General features: G+C 44.4%; 1 protein-coding gene across 2 annotated transcripts in view; it reads left to right on the top strand.

Moving 5' to 3' along the window:
* Sash1 (SAM and SH3 domain containing 1) overlaps window positions 1-19,775 on the top strand; it is a 168,972-nt gene that overhangs the window by 75,539 nt on the left and 73,658 nt on the right. Inside the window, exons 3-4 of one of the 2 annotated variants that reach the window (XM_047557584.1) lie at window positions 3,118-3,168; window positions 3,286-3,335. In XM_047557584.1, coding sequence (XP_047413540.1) covers window positions 3,118-3,168; window positions 3,286-3,335 — 101 coding nt within the window. The remainder of the gene's footprint in view (window positions 1-3,117; window positions 3,169-3,285; window positions 3,336-19,775) is intronic. The other variant, XM_047557585.1, reaches the window with a different exon arrangement.

Below are 19,775 nucleotides of genomic sequence, written 5' to 3'. Positions count from 1 at the left end.
ATCCCTGCTGCTGTTATTATGAGAGCCACGCCCTTTGTTCTGTGCACCTTGCTCAGCCCCTTACGTCAGTCACCTCTGCACCTTCTGTGGATTTCTGAAAACAAATCTTAAATGTTTTTCAGCGTGAACAGAATAAAAAGTTGTCCAGAACTTCTTCCTTCTGCATGCAACACAGTGAAGACCTCTTCATGCTCTGCATCTAAGATGTTTTGTCCAAGTGTATGTCAGAGTATCTGCCGTCATTAACTGTGCTCATGTATCCCATTTCTCAGACTTTAGGATGGGTTCTCAAATATTAGCTTGGATTTTTATTACTTCTTTTGTGTATCTTATGTTTCATAATCTACAAAGATACGTGCACCTTTGTCTTTGATACCACGTGACCCCTTCAGTCTCATAAATAATGGAATTTTCCCAATAGTTCATTTTGTTTTCCTAAAAGCATCTCTTAAGTCCTTAACTAAGTGAATAATTTTACAAGCTTCTTCTCAATTGTGTAATGTGTTTATTGTAGGATAAGTTTTCTCTAAGAAATAACTCTAAATAATGACAGATAGTCTCTTTCCTTGAGTGATAAAATTATAGGATGTGCCCTGAAATAAATAATTTTGTCACATGTTCTGGAAAAAATTTTTTTAAAAACAGTGGAAGGGTTCCTGTAGAAAATCTGTCTGTACATCAGTGAACTTTCCCTGATGAAACAAATGTTCTGCACAAAAGCATTACCTGGCTCCATTATTTTAACACAATGAATTTTAAGTACACCCTCAAGCAAGTTCCTAAAAAGTAGCTAAAACACAATCAGATGCCTGTTATAAGTAACAAAGTATATGTGAAAGGGAAACCTTTAAATGTCACTTCCTGATCATCATTTAACGTGGTTGTTAACAACTGTTCTGTGTACCGGAACAAATATATTTTGCATAGTATACTGTTAGTATTACATCTTTGGCTTGACAAGTGATGTACTTAACCAGATCTACTGGGAAGATGCTGGTAGATGTATACAAGGAAAGGCGATAATTTCCTATCATGGACCATTACTATTGAGGTAGAAAATTAGAGCTTAAAAGAAAGGTAAGAATGGGGGTGGTGAGTTGAATCAATTACTTTTGTGGATGATTCTGGAAGGAGATGAGCTGGAGCTGGTTGTTAAGTGGGCAATTTTAAGAGAAGATTGGAGAGGAACTGGAGAGATTTATCACCATTCTGGGTTTTCTGTACCAACTCTGGAACAGGAAGACTTGGGATAAAAACATTGCAAACTTTACTTTTACTTACCTCTTACTGTTGAAGTTTCTGACTTTCTCTGTGATGCTAAAAGGCTAGGTATGGGCATCTGGGTTGGTCTATGAGCAATAGTAGTGTCCAAAGTATGTATCCCCTTTGTCAGTGCACTCGAGTTTGATGTAATGCCAGTTCGATTTGGAATGTAACTGGAACATTTCCATACAATGTTTTATAGTCTACCAAGTTTGGTACAGAAATGTAAACAGTATAAACAACAGCACCAGATGAAAGGAGGAAGTTAGTGAGAGAGTTCTCTGGGGTCTCACATCACCCTGTCTGTCTGTCCGTCCGTCCATCCATCCGTTCGTCCATCCATCCATCCATCCATCCATCCATCCATCTATCCATCAGTACTAGGGGTTGAATCCAGGGGCACTTAACCACTGAGCCATATCCCCAGCCCTTTTTTATATTTCATTTTGAGACAGGGGCTTGCTAAGTTGTTTATGCCCTCACTAAGTTGCTGAGGATAACTTTGAACTTGTGATCTTCTCGCCTCAGCCTCCCAAGTTGCCGGGGTGACAGGCATGTGCCACTGTGCCTGGACATCCTGATTTCTTTTATAGCAAACAAGGTCTTGGGACTAGGGTGTGAGTGAGTGGCAAGTCCATTAAGATGTTACACTTTAATAAATTATGTGCAACTTTAATAAATTAGATGCACTGGAGAAGGCATCATTGCAGATGATCTGCTTGCTCCATGATGTTAGCTGAGACTAACAAGATGGTTCCTAAAGTGCATGTGCAGGCCTGAGGAATCTGACAGCTGTTAAGAATATCTCAGTAGGATCATTGGAGAAAACCCAATCATTGTGTAATGTTAATGATAATTATGACTTCCTTTGAAACTACCCAAAGTCCTGCTTTTAGTTTGACAGTCGGGGAACCTTCTCTTGTCTGCAGACCTCTCATTGATGAGGACCTTTATTTACACCTGTGTCATTTGAGAATTAGTCTCTACTTGCGATGGATATCAGTGTGTTGCTCTGAGCTCTGTGCACTAGGACAGCTCTTCTTTACCCATAATTATATCTATAATTTTTGTATTTTACTGACAGAGGTCATTTCAATCCATTATTTTCATCACAGGCAACTCATTTATCTCTCCCCTTTTGTTTTACTTTCAAAGGGAATATGATGTCCTTTACCATAAATGAAGGTGTCACGCTGCATGGTTTTATCTCTAAACTTGTTTGTTTTCTTCACCTCTCCTTTATGATTTAATGATTTTTCAGTGCACTCATTATATCATGCGTTTATGTTTCATTTATCACCTGCATGCTGAGAGTTTTTGTTTGTATATTTTCAGATAGGCCAGTTCATTTGCATTTTAGGAATATAGTGATGTTTTAGGATTGTAAGAGAATATCCAGTGGGCTGTTTCCTCAAGACACTTGGAACAAGCCCTACATTTCTGAGTACCTTGAATACATTTAGAACTTTAAAATCAGGTTGGAACTCCATTGTTATTGAAAAACAAACTGAACTTGAGCTGGTTGCAGTAAATTTGGAGTCCTCCTGCTCTAAGTATATCCAGGGAATGACTTCACCACTGTCAGAGCCCTTCCGTTAAATTGTGTTTTTCTGCAATAAAATTGTCAGCAATGTCCAGCAGTGCAGTTTGGTAAACAGTTCAAATTTAAGAGACCAGAGCTCTCATTTTAAAAGTACTTGAGTTTTTTCCAGAAAATCTATTTATCTCGGCCATCTCCTCCCACCATATAGCCTGCGTTCCCCAAATCCCCCGTCTCTTCTTACACATCTATTTGTCTCGCTGGTGTGTGCCACACTGGGGAGTCTCGTTAAACCGGCATCTGTTCTGTTTTAGGAGAAACCCGACGCCAGCCCCACATCACTTCAGCTGCGGTCCCAGATTGAAGTAAGCACAATGACTTTAATCATCTATTTCTGCTTCTGCCTGTTCTCCTTAAGTGATATTCAGATGAAGCCCGCTGCCCTACCGGCTCTGACGCTGCCATTCTTCTCTCTCTCCTAGGAGTCGCTTGGCTTCTGTAGCGCCGTGTCAACACCAGAAGTGGAGAGAAAGTAAGTGTCCCCTCCTCTGCCCACCATCCGGGTTTCCAGGAAGGTGTCTTTGGGTCCACAGAGATGGAAATCGAGTGGGCAGTGGTGTGTGTGTGGCCCTTACGGGTCCTGTGCATGTGCATGAATTGAGGTGGCTCAGAAAGTGTCTGCCATCCAGCTGGTGAAGCCTGAGGCTTCTGGGAAGAATTACTGATCTCACACGGTTTCTTGTGAGGGAGCCCCAAATAAACCCTTGGAAATAAGGGAGAGGACAGGTAAGTCAACTGAGGTGGGTTTTCATGACTTATGACAATTTTAACATAGGATGGAAATCATAAGGAAGCCAAATACAGGAATAGCTTCTCCCAAAAAAACAACAATTAAAAACCCCTCCCCATACCTCACTTTTCCAGGTGACCTTAAAACAAGAATGAGTGTTTATGTGTGTGTATGTGTGTGTGTGTCAGAAGCTGGCAAATGCCCTCCAACCTTTCCTGTTAAAGGAAATACTGTTGTTTCCTTGTCCTAACTTGGACCCTGTAATTTCTACTCTCATGGAGGATAATGTTATGCTTTATTGTATATTTTCAGTATTTCTTTTAGGCAACTTAAAAAAAAAAAAAACCCACAAAACAAATGTGTTTTCCCCTCCTGGTAACCTTTCCCTTTTCTACTTTATTTCTTTATAATTATTCTAGAATGTTCTATTTATGATCTTCTGAGGTAAAGAAATTTAAAGAAAGTCCAAATCTCTAAACAGACACTTCCTCTGGCACAGAGCCACTTGCACTGTTTCGTGCCAAGAGAGGCATAGAAGTGGTTTAGGAATGAAGTATTTCTGGAATGAGAAGCACACGTTAGGAGAGTGTGTGTGCGCTTTACAGTCCAGCTCTGCCTAATCCATCCACGTGTGTGTGCTGTTGGCACAGAGGCAGAGTCAGGGAGGGCAGACTGCTTTGCCAGAAAGCTCCAGTTCTGAACGCAAGGGGCTGCATAGGTTTGGTTTCAGGATGGAGAGCCACAGGGTGATGTGCCAGAGAAAACCAAGGCCATTGCCCAGTCAAGGGAGAGGATAAATGTGTCCACCTCAAGAACTTCTTTTGCTCTGGTTTCATCGTGTCGTCTCAGGAACCCAGACAGGAGATTCAGGTACATGTTGACTTTGAACATGGAGGTCCTTGTTGGTGGTGAAGCACTGAGTGAACGGGCTGTGGTTCCCTGACCTGGTTGACCGCTTCCCTAGCAAGAGTCAGGCAGAGAGGTCGGGGTTCTGAGCATCTCTGAATCCTTCAGGGAACCAGAAATGCTTGCTCTTCCTTCTGGGAGGAAGTGACTCACCAAGTTTGTACTAACCTTAGTTAGGCTGGGTACTTCTCCTTCCTCTCAGTTTTGGGGAGTCATTCTTTCCGTGTTTATATCCTTTACTTAGCAAAATATGGTATGACTCCTGTGGCCAAGAGAGAGACTGACGGCCTCCTGAGGTTAACAAATGTTCAACCTACACACATGTGCACATCCACTCCAGAGTCTCTCTGTCTGGCTCTCTCTCCACAGCCCCCGACTCTTCGTTTGTAATATTGCCAATTTGCCTCTGTATTTTCAAGTGGTTCAGATGTATGTCTTTCTAAACATTTTGAAAAGTTTCAAACAGTTCATCCTTCTTGTCCCTGTTCATGGTTTTTGAGAACTATGACACTCTTTTTTGTTTTGTTTTGTTTTTAACTTTGAAAAACTTATAACTTCCAGAAAAGTGGCAAGAACTGTGCAGTGACTTCCATATCAATTACACTTGGACTCACAGTTGTTGACGTTGGCCTGTTCTTGCTCCCCAGCCCTCATTCACGGTACCACTAGTTATTATTATTGCTGAACCAATCCAGAGTGCATTGCACACGTCATGACCTTCAGCCCTAAATACTTCAGCATATAGTTCCTAAAGACAAGGACATTCTTCTATAGAACCATAGTCTAACTATCAAATATAGGAGATTTTATCACTTTCCCTAATATACATTTCATACTCAAGTTTGTCCACTTGTCCCAGTAATGTCTCTGACAGCACTCAATTTCCAATTCAGTCCTTTAAAAACAATTACTCCTGGCTTGTCATGTCTTTTTGGCCACAGTTAATCTGAGAGCATTTCTTTGTCTTTTATGGTCTTGACATTTTTAAAGACTGTGAGCTGGATGCTTTTGAAGTGTTCCTTGCATGGGGTTCCTTTGTTTCTTCTTTCTCCTCACATTAGAATCACATGATTGTCCCCTGATCACTGATATGAATTTTCATCATTCGATTAAGGTGGTATTTGCCAGGTTTTCTCTGGGAAGTTAGAAGTTTTTTTTTCTTTTTAAAGAATGCATAGTCTGTGGGGAGGTAATCTGAGACTGTAAATATCCTGTTCCTCATCAAACTTTTACCTAATGATTTTAGATTCTTTGGGTGATTTTTGCCTGAATCAATATTTAATGTAATGGTTGCAAAATGGTGATGATTATCCTTAAATTGATGATTATTTTAGTTTAAATCTTTTAAGTGGTTTTGTTTTTATTTTTGTATTCATTTCTAAGGATAAAGTATTACTGTGAAAACCTAGGTCAGGTTATCATTTGAGGAGAGTTGGAACACCGTTTATGTTCAGAATTTATTCTTTGCACTTGAAAATTCAAATATGTTCAAATGGAAAATCCCACTATTCCTCCCACCAGAATCCTTGCTGGGAGCTTTGCAGTTGAATATTCAAGCTATGAAGGATGACCTAGCAAACCAGTTGGTTGTGTCTGGTCAGCGTCCGCAAAGTGTCTGCCAACCAAAATACATTCTGACTCAGTGTTGTTTTATGGGCAGAAATTTTCTTCTATTTTTTATTCAAAAGGCAAGAGATCTCAGTAAACAAAAGCAGGCAAGTCCTGCAGCAGCCCACCCTTAGAGGCAGAGGTTCTGAGGCAACAGGAATCCAGAAACTGGAGCAACTGGCCCTGTGACTCCTGTGTTCCGGATCCAGTCGCCCCAGTTATCTCTGGGACCTCAGCACATGCTTCCTCCCCAGCTAAACCTCTTCTGGGGGAGGGATGAATTGTGGATTATGGCATGAATTTTGATGTGAATGTCTGTTTCTAAAAAACACCACCGGGCTGGGGTTGTGGCTCAGTGGTAGAGCGCTTGCCTAGCATGTGAGAAGCACCAGGTTCGATCCTCAGCACCACATGAAAAGATAAATAAATAAAATAAAGTTATTAAGTCCAACTACAACTAAAAATATTGAAAAAAAAAATAACCCCACTTCTCCCAGTGGTATTTGGCATTTAACAGAGTTTAAGTTTTAAGTTATAGGAAGATAACTCTGATCAGCAGAGGTGGAGGTAGTGGGTCCTCTGTGGGGGAGATAAGAAATGAGAATCCTAACACAACTGGACCATCACAGCACTGGAGGACCTTGCCAGGTGGGCTTGCAGCTAGGTGTGCTGGGCCTGCTCAGAGAAACAGAGATGGAGGCAGGTAGGTAGCTCAGTAGGTAGGTAAGTCCGTAACAAGGAAGAGTGGACCCTGCCCACCCCCATCACCAGTTCAACAAAGTCCCATTTTTTCTTTGTTTTTTGAGGGGGAGTGGGTACTGGGGATTGAACTCAGAGGCACTCCACCACTGAGCCACCTCCCCACCAGTTCAACTCTCACTGAGTTGCTTAGCTTAGGAACCTGAACTGTCTCCCCTCCATTTTTTCTTCAAGGCTTTAAAAGGGCTGCTGCATCTTCTAGGTGAGAAGAGACAGTAGAATGTAGGGAAGGAGGCAGTTGGAAGACAATGAAAGTCACATTTCCCCCTCCTTTTTTTCCCCCAGTACTGGGAATTGAACCCAGGGGCTCATGCATGCTAGGCAAGCACTCTACCACTGAGCTACACCTCCAGTCCCTTTATTCTATTTTGAGACTGGGTCTTGCTAAGTTGCTGAGGCTGGCCTCAAACTTTGCAATCTCCCTGCCTCAGCCTCCCAGTCACTGGGACTCCAGGTGTGTGCCACCACACCTGGTCAAAGACACATGCCTTTTAAAAGCTTTCCTAGAAACTCTACTCAGCCCATTCCAGTTTATCTTTCTCATTTCTTCATATAGCAGCTGCTTTCTGAGCACTTACTGTGTGGAGAGGCTGCTCTTCTGGGTTCTCAGATGTGTGATGAACAAATAGAACAAGTTTCATGTATGTATGTATGTATGTATGTATGTGTGTACATATGTATTTTTATGTGTTCTATAGACACATGGAATTGATTCATAGGGACTGTGATTTGGAAAGAAAAACAGGTAATGATATGTATATATATAATATATAAACTAATTTATAACATATGACATTTATATACCTGATATATAATTCATTGGGTGTTTAGTATGTACCAAGAACTGATCTAATTACTTAACATTGACTATCTAATATATAGAACAACACTGTGAGTTCTGTATGACATTATTCCTGTTTACAAAATACAGAAAGGGAAGCACCAAGAGGTTAATAAGTTGGCTACTAATAGCAGATCCTGAATTTGGTTTCATTAAGGACCCCTGCTCCTAACCACTCTAATTCACAAGTATTTATAATTGTGTTGCTTCTGCAGATTGAGAGGTTAGGGGCTGGCCAGGTTCATCAGCATGAAATAAATAGCAGCAATTAAATAGCCTACCATCCGTGGTTCTCTTAGAAATAGGAGCAAGTTCTACTCTCATGCAGTTATTTATCTATAGAGGTGGGAGAGTCCAAAATAGATCTCGAAACTTCACCTTAGCCAGTATTTATAACTTGGTTTCTACTAGGTCTTTCACCAGAGTTGAAAATTCACTGATTTAGTTTCACTTTCTTTCATTCCCTGTGACTGCATTTGAACTGTTTTACAGTGAAAAAGCCCAAAAACATAAAGCATGATTCATAAGACAGATGAATAAAAGAGAGGGAGCCGGCCGGTGGGGCTGTGGTCTGTGGGTGCTCTGTGAAAGCTTTCCGGCACCTGGGCTTTGCTGGCTCTCGGGTTTGTTTCCCGGGGGACTGAAGACTTCCGGCTATGTCAGCTTCCCTTTCTCCCCTCCAGTCTCTGTCTTCTCCCCACTTCCTCGTGGACTTCAGGGAAGAAGCCTGTTCAGTTCCTCTGGCCCCTGCCTGGCTCTGGGCATCTGCTGCTCCTCCTCCTCCCCTCGCTTCCTCTTCTGTCCTCCACCTCCCCTCTGGCCTCGTTGCCCTTGCTACTTGCTCTCCAGTCAGGCCGCAGCCCCTGCAGTTCCTCAGGCAGGCCTGTTCCATGGTGTGCCGAGGCTCTAAAACCGCTGCTCCTAGGGTTTCTCTGTGCGCCCCTGACCCCTGACCGTCACCCCATCGTTTGGGCGAGCTCCATCCAACCGTAGCAACTCAGCCCTGGGCCTGGCAACTCCGGATTGCTTCCCTAGCACAGCTGAGGCCAGCTCTTTAGTTCTCTGCACTGTGCTGATCACCTTCATTATAGTTTATCATTTAATTTTTTAATAAACTCACTGAAGTATATACTCTTTGGGGGAATAATTGACCTGCCTGGGGTCCCAGAGCTGGAGACACACATCTCAGTCCAGCCCAAGTGCTGTTGTGGCCTTGGGGTGAAGCTCCCTGCCTGGTTCCATACTCTCTGCACTCGAACCCAGGCTCTTCCATACCAGCTTTGCCACCCCGAGATGAGTTCCATGGCCTCTCATCTGCAGATTCCACAACCACAATATTTGTAATACTTATCTCACTTAGTAGGCTATCTGGCATGTAGGAAGTGCTTGGTTTTCTGGTCAATCCAGTCTGGCCCAAGTTCACACCCTTATCAGTGACTCTGGTTGCTTGTGTTCTCTTCTGAGCCCACATGAATCAGCATGGCCTGAGCTCTGAGGCCAAGAGCTTGCTGCCCCCTTCTCAGGACTTTCTGTGGGGTCCACACAGTACCACAAGCTCATTTGGTACTTGCATCGAGTTCAGTGAGTGCCCCTGGCTCTTTGAAATACAGTTAGAAATGGATTGTCATAGGCCTGGAATTGCTGAGCAGAAGGACTACCTTGGTCTTTACCTTTTACCCAGCATGTGCCTTCTCTCCCCTAACTGATAGCAGTGTAATACGAAATGGTTTCTGCTTGTCAGTATTAACATTAAAAAGCCACCTGAAAAAATCATTTGCTGGAGCAGATGGCGTCCTCAAATCCCCAAATCTCTTTCCAATGACTGTCCCTCGTTCCTGACCTGCCCATATTCTGCAGTCTTGTTCAAGTCATCTCCCGACCTTTTCTTCCTCTTAAAATAGACCTGGAGGACCACGTACCATCTCCAGATAAAGGGATAACATCAAGAATCATATACAAAATACTACAGTTATTTTTTAAAATTTAGAAACTTTTTAGACCTGCAATTTTCGTGGGAAAGTGCTTTTATTTTTGATAACAGCTTTATTGAGATAGAATTCATATGCCCTACCATTCACCATACTGTGCAAGGGTTATTTTTGAATTTACAGAATTACCCTCAAATTGGTTGTGGTAATGACTACAAAACTCTGGAAGGTGCTCTCTAGCTATGATAATCCTATTGCTTATAAAACCTTAAGCAATCATCATTTTATTTTAATTAATCTTGCCTATTCCAGATATTTCATATAGAGGGAAAGGAAATTTGAAAGGAAATTTGTTGTGGATTTACACAGTATTAAGCATAGAATCTTGAATCTAATTTCTGGTAACTTTATATCAAGTCCTTTTGAAATATGTAAGAAATTACTATTCTTTTAGTAAATTGTTTCTTAAGAAGCTGGCATCAGGGAGAGGGGCTCAGGCTTCATCCTTTTGTGGACACTCCCCAAGGACAGGGACTGCTGTTGGCTGTCACATTGATTTTCCTCCTATGTGACCCAGGTCCAACTCTGTGGCTCATTTATGGAAGTGGATGACAGACATTCACATGCTGTGGGATTATCACACCTTGGAATTAGACCAGATCCAGTGAGAAGAGCTGATGAGGTCGTGAGATTGCTGGGAAATCCAGGTCAAGCCATGTCCCCTCCAGCTGAGCCTAACACGTCCTGTCTCTACATCCTGTTTGTGATAGGGCTGTGGGGTGGGGAGGGGATGCCCGTGTTTTCCCATGGGGAAATCGCCTTGTGTGCCCCAGGCCTTGGTCTTGCCTCTGTGTAGGGGACACGGAAGTCGTGTGGAGGTGTGCCTTTGGAGAAGTCACCAAGTTGCTTCTCCCCAGTTGAGGTGGTCAGGACTTCAGTGTGCGCTCACTGTATTGCTCCCAGGAAAGGGAGGTGGGCTCGTGTAGCCTGTTAAGAGAGAGAAGCAGGGACAGCCGGGGCCACCGTTCTTTGCTTCTTTGTACTTACCAGAGGAACTATAGACACAACAGCAAAGTTAGATTTTAGAAAACAAGCAGGCGGACCACAAGCCAGGTATACTGTATGTATTACGTATGTTTTTGCTTTAATCAGTTTTATGATAGCCGTGTGTAGAGGTCAAGGGCACAAGGGCAAGATTACTGACTGAGCACCCAGGTTTTGGGCGTGCTGCCTGTCAGTGACTCTTCATCTAGGTTGTGTTACCCCGGGCTCCAGTGCCCTCATTTCCACAGAGATGGTCTGAGTTGGGGTCTCCAGGGCCCCTCTAACTTGGGGTCTCCCATTTTTCTGGCCTAGGCAAAGCATACCTCACACCCACCAACTTTGCCTGGACTCCGCATATGCTGCAGGTATAGGCCCTGGGGCTGGACAGACCTGAGTCTGAATTTGAACTCTACTAGTTGTGTGATTAGGAACAATGTGTGTGAGTTCTCTAAGCCTTAGGTTCCTAATCCATCAAGCCAGTGACAGCTCTTTCCGAGGGTCGTGAAACATCCCACACAGTGCCTGGCCCCCATCCTACCTGTCCCCTGCCCACCCCTCCCTAAGCTGCCAAGCTGCCCTGGCAGAGGCGGTGTGTCTTGGGGTCTGTCCTCAGTCTCATGGATGGTAGAGTACACAGAGCTTGTCCTTTCCCTACATGACCTTAGTTTCCATGTCATAAAACGTTGGGGGGGGGGGTTGTAAACAAACAGACATTTTTCCAGTGCCCCTGTAGTCTTAGAGTGCTGAAGTATTCGTACACACATATCTGTGTGCACACCTGTGTGCTCCATCACGTGGCATATTTGAGGGGCTCAACATTCCAAGATGTGGGGCCGGGGGTGGGAGCAGCTGTGCCAGTGTCTGCCACCTCAGCTGTCCCCAACAACAAGCCCTGCTGCCCTTCACTCTGTCTGGTGAGGGAGCCTCCAGCTGGCCAGCCTCAGCTAGAGGCCACGTGCTGGGCTGCACCCTGCACCGAGATCAGGCTGTGCAGGCTCTTGCTGCCATTGCTGGGGACAGGCACTGCCACCGGGAAAGTTTAATACACAGAAGTGGCTGATGTTTATTCTCTCTTCTGCATAAAAAGTGAACAGAGACTGGGCCAGAGATGTGGGATGGGAAGGTAAATAAATAGCATTCCAACAGAAGCAGGAATAAGACTTGCCTTGGATGTTCTGAGTGCTCCCTGCCTGTCTTTTTTAATCCTTCTAACAAGTCTATAACGTGGATGATATTACACAGTTAAGGAAACCAAGGTTCAGAAAGGTTAAATGACTTACCAAGATCACAAAGCCAGGGTGAGGAAGAGCCGGATTTCATATCCCGGTCTGTTTATCTGCAGGGCCCAGGCCTCTTATCACACAGCCCATCACAACTCCAGGAAGAGTGAGGCCCTGCAGAGAGATGAGGCTTAATTTAATAAGCATTTATCGAGTTTCAGCTATGTGGACAAATGCGCTAGGCCCTGGCGCGATGAGGTTGGCAGGGAGAGCTGTCCCCTTCCGGTCTGCAGAGACGTGAAAGGTAGTTACAGTGCAATGTGAATACCATCAGGACAGAAAACTGCAGAAAGAGGGCCAGGGAGCTCAGGAACAGGCATGGGGTTGACCACGTGGTGTCACTGTCAGTCAGGGTTTTATTAGAGATGCAGAACCTTAAGACACAGTGAGGATTTGATTAGAGGGTTTTTGACCTTGTGGCTTTGTGGGGGTTCGTCACAGTCCAGGTGAGCTTTTCCTGCTGTGTCTGAGCATCAGTCAGGTTGCCTGGGCATCAGTCAGGGAGCAAACCCTGCATGCCCCCCGGGGGAGCCAGGCTGAACTGCTCGAAGCCCATGCCATCTTCAGCACCCCCAAAGGAGCCTCCAACTTCCTGGTTTCTGGCGACCTGCAGGAATTGCTGGTGCCCCTTGACGGGTCCAGGATTCGGAGAACCTGAGGAGGACACTCAGCAGGAATGTGAGTGCTGCGGATCTTGTGCCCACACAGGTCTTGAAGTATAGAGAGAAATGGCTACTTATGTCCACATCCAGCAGAAAATATCTCCTGTGGCCCATGCCAACCTGGAACCATTCAGGGAAGAGAATTCTGGGAAGCTTAATCCAGCTGAGCTACATTGTCAGACTCCACACCCATCACAGGTTCCCAAATAGTGAGCACGTGGAATGACTGGTGGGAGGTGCTTAGCAGAGCAAAGGGGAGGTGACTTCCAGGTAGAAGAGAGCGAGCGTGCGCACAGCTGGAGCACAGCTGCTTGGGGGAAGGGTGTGGGGCCCACGCCTGGCTCATGGGAGACTGCAGACCAGCCCAGGTGTTGCCCACTGAGGCTCCTTCTGTACCTTACGAGACCATGTCAGTGTGAAGAGCTGGGCTGATGGCCTCCAGGAGACCGGAAGCCCGTGATGGGAAAGATCCTGGAGGTCTGAAACTTGTCGGGCCTTTCTTCATCCCTCCACTCTCCAGATTCTTTCATCCACTGGCAAATTCCAACCTCAGGTCCTTAACGAGTGTCTCCTGCACGGCAGAAATCACCGGGGTAAAGCTAAACCTGACCCACAAGCCTCTGTGTAGAAGCTTTGTCTGAACAACCTTACAGTCGGGATAATGCTTGCAGGGGCATGGCTGCTTGTCCTCTCGTGTCCCTGTGTCCTTGTCTGTGAGTCTCACCTGTGCTATTGCTTAGTTTTCTTTGGAGGTGCTGGAGTCAGGATATGCGGAGGGAAGGGAGAGGGTTTGTGCTCCCCTGTCTACTGGGTTAAGCCAGTGCTTCACGCCTATCTACACATCAGAACTGACCAGTGGGTTCTAGCAAAGACAGATGCCCTGGCCCACCCAGATCTAATGGACTGGATTCTCCAGCTGTGGAGGCCTGGAGATGTTAAAAACTCTTCCTGGAGATTCTTGGGAAGCCAGCTGGGGTTTTTGAATTACTACAGAAACTGGAGTCTTATCAGTCAGATCCAAGCCCTCTGCTTCTCAAGCACAAGTAGAATTTGGGGGCCTCTTGACTGATGCCAGTAGGGGTCATTTTATCACCCGGGGGACCCTGACAGAGCTTCCTGGTGTCTGGATCAGCTTCAGCAAGTGCTGACCTGCAGATGTTGGCGTTCTGGCTTCTGATGAAGCCATGGAGTCAGAAGAGGAGGGAGATACAGAGCTGTCCCAGGAGGAAGTGAGACCAACCTGCAGAATTATAACAGGGAAGGAGAAGGGTGCCAGCTGCTGAGTGGGTCCAGATGTGGAGGGTGCATGAGTGTAAGAGAGAAGATGTTAGAGGGTTTAAAACTGAGAAGACAGGGAAGCTTGGGTTTCCATGTTCATAACGTTTATAATGTATTAAACACCGATCAGCTGTGTGTAAACAGCAATCAAAGGCAGGGAGAAAAATTCAAGTGGTTATGGCAGCGGTTGCCATCGAAAGGACCCAGAGTCAGGCCACCACATTGTTCTTGCTGCCTGCCAGAGAAGTAGGGCAGCAGACTGCTCCCACAGTGGTGTCCTGGAGGGTGGATTGGTCACTGTGCTTCCAGCAAGGAAGTGCCCTCCATACCAAAGCACCTCCAACTCTGGCCTTCAGAGCCAGCTTCTTCAGGACTCCCCTGCTGTCCCTGAGAGCAGCTGACAGAAGAAAGGCTGGGCAGCCCCCATGGCCCTCCCTGGGGTCCTCTGTGCTCAGACTGCACAAGTGGCCAGTGTGGCCAGCAGGCCTGGCGAGGGTGAATGAGAGCCGCTGTTTGTTTCCACTGAGAAAGTTCTGACCAGCTTCCGGAGCCATCGCCATGGAAACGTATGGAGGAGATAATTGAAAGAAGCCTCTTTTCCTCCCCTCTCCTTCTCTCCCCTCTCCTGCTCTCACCGTGCCTGGTAAGGGCCAGCCCCTGCAGGCTTGCTTTCCCTGTAGGGTCCTATAAATTTAATGAGATCGCCAGGAGTCAGCTTCCTCCCCTAGCCCAGGCTGTGCTGGGACCCCTGACCCCACCTTCCCCCTGTACCATTGTGGGTCCGTGTGCCAGCCTCATGCAGAGTGATAGCTAAGTGACCTTCCAGAGAGGCATGCGGAGCATTCCTGTCCTTCCATCCTGCCTCAGTCCTGAGCCATGTTTCTTTGCAGGAAAGCCTGTTTGGGATCACATATTTATCACACATATGCAAAACATTTAAAAGTGGAAATAGAGGGAAGGAATAATTTTGTTCCAGAAATAACGGTAGCAGCCATTAAATAATGTAAACAATTTTTTTTTTCAGTGCTGGGGATTGAACCCAGAGCCTCTCATATATGAGGCAAGTGCTCTCCCAGCCTAAAGGTGTTTTTCAAAAGTGCACTGCATAAGCTCGTATGAAGTTATTTATCATTTTTTCTCATTTTGTAAATACTAACTGGTGTGTTGAGAAGAATATGCTATGCCCTGTCTTTATTTTGCTTTTGACAAAAATTTAGTGATTCTTAAGGTCTGAAAACCTAATGTAAATGTCAGAGTGAAACCCATAATTTTATACAATTAATATGCATTAATCATTATAATAAAAATAATTAAGAATAAGAAAAGAAGATGTAAAGACATAAATCTAAAATTGACCTGGAAGGGTTAAATGAAAGCATTGGCGATTACTGGCTTCACTAAAACCAGAATGAACAGAAGAAATTCAGGGTCCTTTCCATATTTTTGTAGTTTAATTTCTATGTCTGCTGAGGAATGATCAAAAGTCAGTTTTACGTAGGGCTGCAGACTCAGGCAGCCAAGCTACAAACCGCAATTGCACTTTTACACTAGTAATTAGAGAAAAGGTGCAGTGGTTTAGCTTCGGGCTCACAATTTTACCTGGCTGGTGAGGCCCTTGTCTTCAGAGAGCCCAGGTTTTAGTGGAAAAAACATTGGGTTAGGTGTCTGAAGACCTGAGTTGAAGCTCTGGCTCTGTGACTTCCATCCACAGTAGCTCTTTTCCTCTCTGGGGGAGATACATTCCAGTATGTTCTGTGGATGCCTGAAACCACTGAGTCCTCAACCCTATATGTATTATGATTTTTCTTATACATAAGTACTTGTGATAAAGTTTGATTTATAAATTAGACATAGGATGAAGGGATTAACCACAATAACTCTTAATAAACACATTAGTCATACCAATATACTGTAATAAAAGGTTGTTTTTGTGGTGTTGGGCGTTGAATCCAGAGCCTAGAGCATACTAGGCAAGCACTTGATCACCAAGTTACATTCCCAGCCTGAATTGTTTATTTCTAGATTTTTCCATATAATATTTTTGGACTACAGATGGCCCTGGGTAACTGAAACTCAGAAAAACAAAACCACACAGAAGGGGAAGACTACTGTGCCATTTTTTGACTCCAGACAAGTCATGTAGAGCCTCGGTCTCTGCGTCACTATAATGGGTTAGTTCTTTTCAGGGTCTTTTGCATGGAATTGATTCTCAACTTCAGCATTTAACAAGGAGACTAGAGGCAGGGATCCCAAGGCTGGTGCCGCTGTCCAAGGAATCATCCCCTCTCCCACTCCACCATCTTTAGCATGTGACTTTCCTTATGATAAGATGATGACTACTTGGGTATCATGTCCTCATTTCAGGTAGAATGAAGGGGAGGAGCAAAGGACAAAGGAGGTATATACTGAGTCAGACCTGCACTAACTTTCTTAGAAACACCCCACTAGAAAGTTCTAGTACTTCTTCTCTGCCAGAACCTCATACTTGGCCTCTCCTAGCTACAAGGGAGTCTGGGGAAGGGTTTTAACAGGGCACACTGCCACCTCAAATGAAATCAGGGAGCTGTTGGTCAGAAAGAAAGATGGATATTGAGATGGAGGCAACTGACTCTGTGGTTCTAGCCTTGCAGCACATCATTAAAGTCCACCTGATGCATGGTAAACTCCTGGAAGGAGTGGCCATGTCATGTAGGGTTCCCACTGCATAGAAGTTCATTATCTCTCCCAAGCAAATAAAAAGTTATCATTGCTTGTTCTTATATGACACTGATTAGTTACTGATTCTTGTATCTATGGCCTTACTTAAGATACTCTGGGCCCTCTACTATGTCATGGGGGTGCTGAAGATTAGTTTAAAGTTGAGGGGGTTGGGAAGACTTTTGTACCTTCTCAGTGGGGGGGGACACATCGTTACCATCTGTAGTGTAATGGGCATCAAAAGCTGGCATCCATACCACAAATTTATATCAACTTCTGGTTCAGTTCAGACTCACAAGGCTACACATGGAATGTATGGCCCATATGGACAAGAGAAGATCCCTGAGAGGTCTTAGGAAACTGCAAAGGATGACCGACTGCCTCTCCCTGTGTGCTTCTCCTACCGGGAACCCACATCCCCAGGCACATTCCACTCTGCCTTCTTATACTTGTGTAGCCCTGGCCTCCCTGAGTCCATGCCCCAGAAACAACCAGGCCACGGCCTCCCCTGGGGGGGATGGCATTTGGCTGCTTCTCAGACATGAAACTTCAATTTCTGCCAGTAACCTACATCATTAAGTTTCAGGACAAGTTATCAACTGGTGAATGGAAGGACACAGCCCTCTTTCAGAGCACCTTTGTGAGGGATTTTCAGATTCAGCAGGGTTGGAGCCCTGTTTTGGCTCAGAGGGCTTATTGGCCACCCGTGAGGAGCCAGAGAACCATCTCTCGCATGCTGAGAAGCTGAAGTGCATTTTGAGAAGGAGTTGGAGAGCTTGACTCCTAGGTAAAGCTGGTTGAAAGAAAAGACCAGAAATAAGAACATACCTTGTTTTACTTATTTTCAGTGCTTAGCATGTGCAAGGATGTTCTGAGTACAGTGCAAGTCAGAACTCAGAGAAACCTCTGGAAAAACTGTGTCATATATAACATTCTCTCTATTTTGCATAGCTGGAAACTGGGATCCAGTGGTTCTAAGTAACTTGCTCACAGTTACTGATCAGTAAGGAGTAGGGCTTTGACCACTGGCATTTGGACTGCAGAACCCATATGATGAGCACACCTTGTGCTGTGCCACTTCCTGAGGGGCAGGACTTAGGCCAGCATTTGAGACATTATTCACATGTAGGTACCACTCTGCTGCCATGATCCCTACTGAGTACAAACCAAAAGGAGCCTGGTTGGGTTTGCAGAGGCAAGACCATGTTTAAGTTCCTGGCACTTCCACGTCACTACGATTAGCGGGGGTGAGGAGAGCAAAGATGGTTGTCATTAACCCCACAGGTATGCTTCTGAATTGGCAGTACCTTTCTCCTCTTTTTTTTTTTTTTTTTTTTTTTTGAGCAAGATGCCCTTTTGACATATCTTATATGTAAAAAGTAAGTTGACCCAATGTAGTTTTAACGATGATTTTAAACCAAAGATATTAAATGGGGGTAGGATGGAAAAAGTTCAAAATGCCAAAACTCATGACAATTTCAGACTTCTTTAATGTCCTTTAAGTATTCTTCAAATGCAAGAATTTATACTATGTGATAAAAGTTATCTACAAACCAGAATTAAGATTGGGTAATATTATTGTTTTGAGATGATAGGTACACTTCCAAAATCTGAGAAACCTGCCATTTATTTTGGATAGTTAATGTTACGTAATTAATGAACCCAAGCCATTCCCTGGCCAAGTGTCCATATTGAAAAAATACCCAGCATCAACAAAAAAATTAGCATTTACTTGGCTAAACTAAATATACTGTGCTGTATTAAACTAAATACTACTTAAGGAAGACAGTAGGATAGAAACAAATGGAAATAATAATATGCTGAAAATAGATTGGATAAAGAGTTTTTGATGTCTTGGTCAGCCATTGTGTTTATGTTTTTGTTTGTTTTGTAATGCTATGTAAAGCATGAATTGTTGTTAAAAACTTTGAGGGAGGGAAATCACTACAGCCATTCTAATTATTTGAGAGAAGTTAATGTTAAAATTTGAAAGGTGAAACCTCAGTGGTTTAGAAGTGGTTAGAGTGTAGAATAGGAGATGTGTGGTGGGATCGCTTGGAGGAATGAGGGGTCTGTGGGGAAGGCTAAGAATGGACGTGGTGTTTACCAAGGACCAGGAACTGTTGGGCTCGCACAGTCCAGGAAGAAGGTCCTGTTTCGTCATCACTCCTTCCCACCCAGAGCCCCAAGGCTTGATGTGGCAGTACTGGCCTTTTCCCCAGGTCTGCTTGACTCCATGGTGTATGGGCTCTTGGTTGGACTGGGCAGGGCTATGGCCTTGGGTTTGGTACTGCAGACTCCTGCCTTGATCTTGTATGAAGGCGAACTTGTAAGAAAAAGCCAGAATGCACAGACTGGGACTAGAGCGTGAAATGAAAGAAAAAGCCTGGATATCCTGAAAGTGCTTTGACCGGGTTGACAAAATGTCACCAGTGTTTCATTGATACTAAATATTCATGGTGTTCTCACAATACGCCAGATTTGGCACTAGAATTACTTTCATTCTCAGCCAGTGAATTTGCAAACTGAGTTATGTCACGGACATGAAATCCAACTTCTGTTGGCCATGCGGGGCCAGATTTGGGGTAAAGCAAGAGAGGCGCTTAGGGCACAGAATTGAAAGAGACACTTGTTCTTGTAACCACTCAACCCTCAAATGACATCTCCTTATGGCCTGGGACCTCATATCTCTGTCACCTCACCTGCATCCTAGCCCTACAGCTAAGGAAAAGGTGACCTTTGAATTTTTATGGCAGATGGTAGAAAAGCATTAACTGAATTTCATTCCATATTTATTTCTACTAAGTAGAAGAGATAAGATCATATGATGAAGGTGTCTTTAATACTCCAAGGATAATATCGAATTAAGGAATTATTTTATTTAAAATTATCTCTAAGCAAAATATGAATGTACATAATTATACTTACATAGAACACAAAAAAAATATTAACTTCTTATAGTTCCCTCAGCCTTTTTACTTTCTTGCACCTCCTCTTGTCCATGCATAATTCGATAGCACAGAGAATGTCCTCCACGTCTTGAGGAAGAGGCTACTGGCTTTGGGGCTGCCTTGGCAGGGGGGGTGACACAGGAAGAGCCAGACATAGCAAGAGCCCTGATTCAGAATTCAGCAGGAAATAAACTAATGGAGAAGATAATTTCCTGAGACTCAGGACTA

This window comes from Sciurus carolinensis, chromosome 7 (genome assembly GCF_902686445.1).
Source record: "Sciurus carolinensis chromosome 7, mSciCar1.2, whole genome shotgun sequence".
Classification (NCBI taxonomy): domain Eukaryota; kingdom Metazoa; phylum Chordata; class Mammalia; order Rodentia; family Sciuridae; genus Sciurus; species Sciurus carolinensis.
The sequence above is the reverse complement of the archived record's forward strand: the minus strand, read 5'-3'. Positions and strand labels throughout refer to the sequence as shown.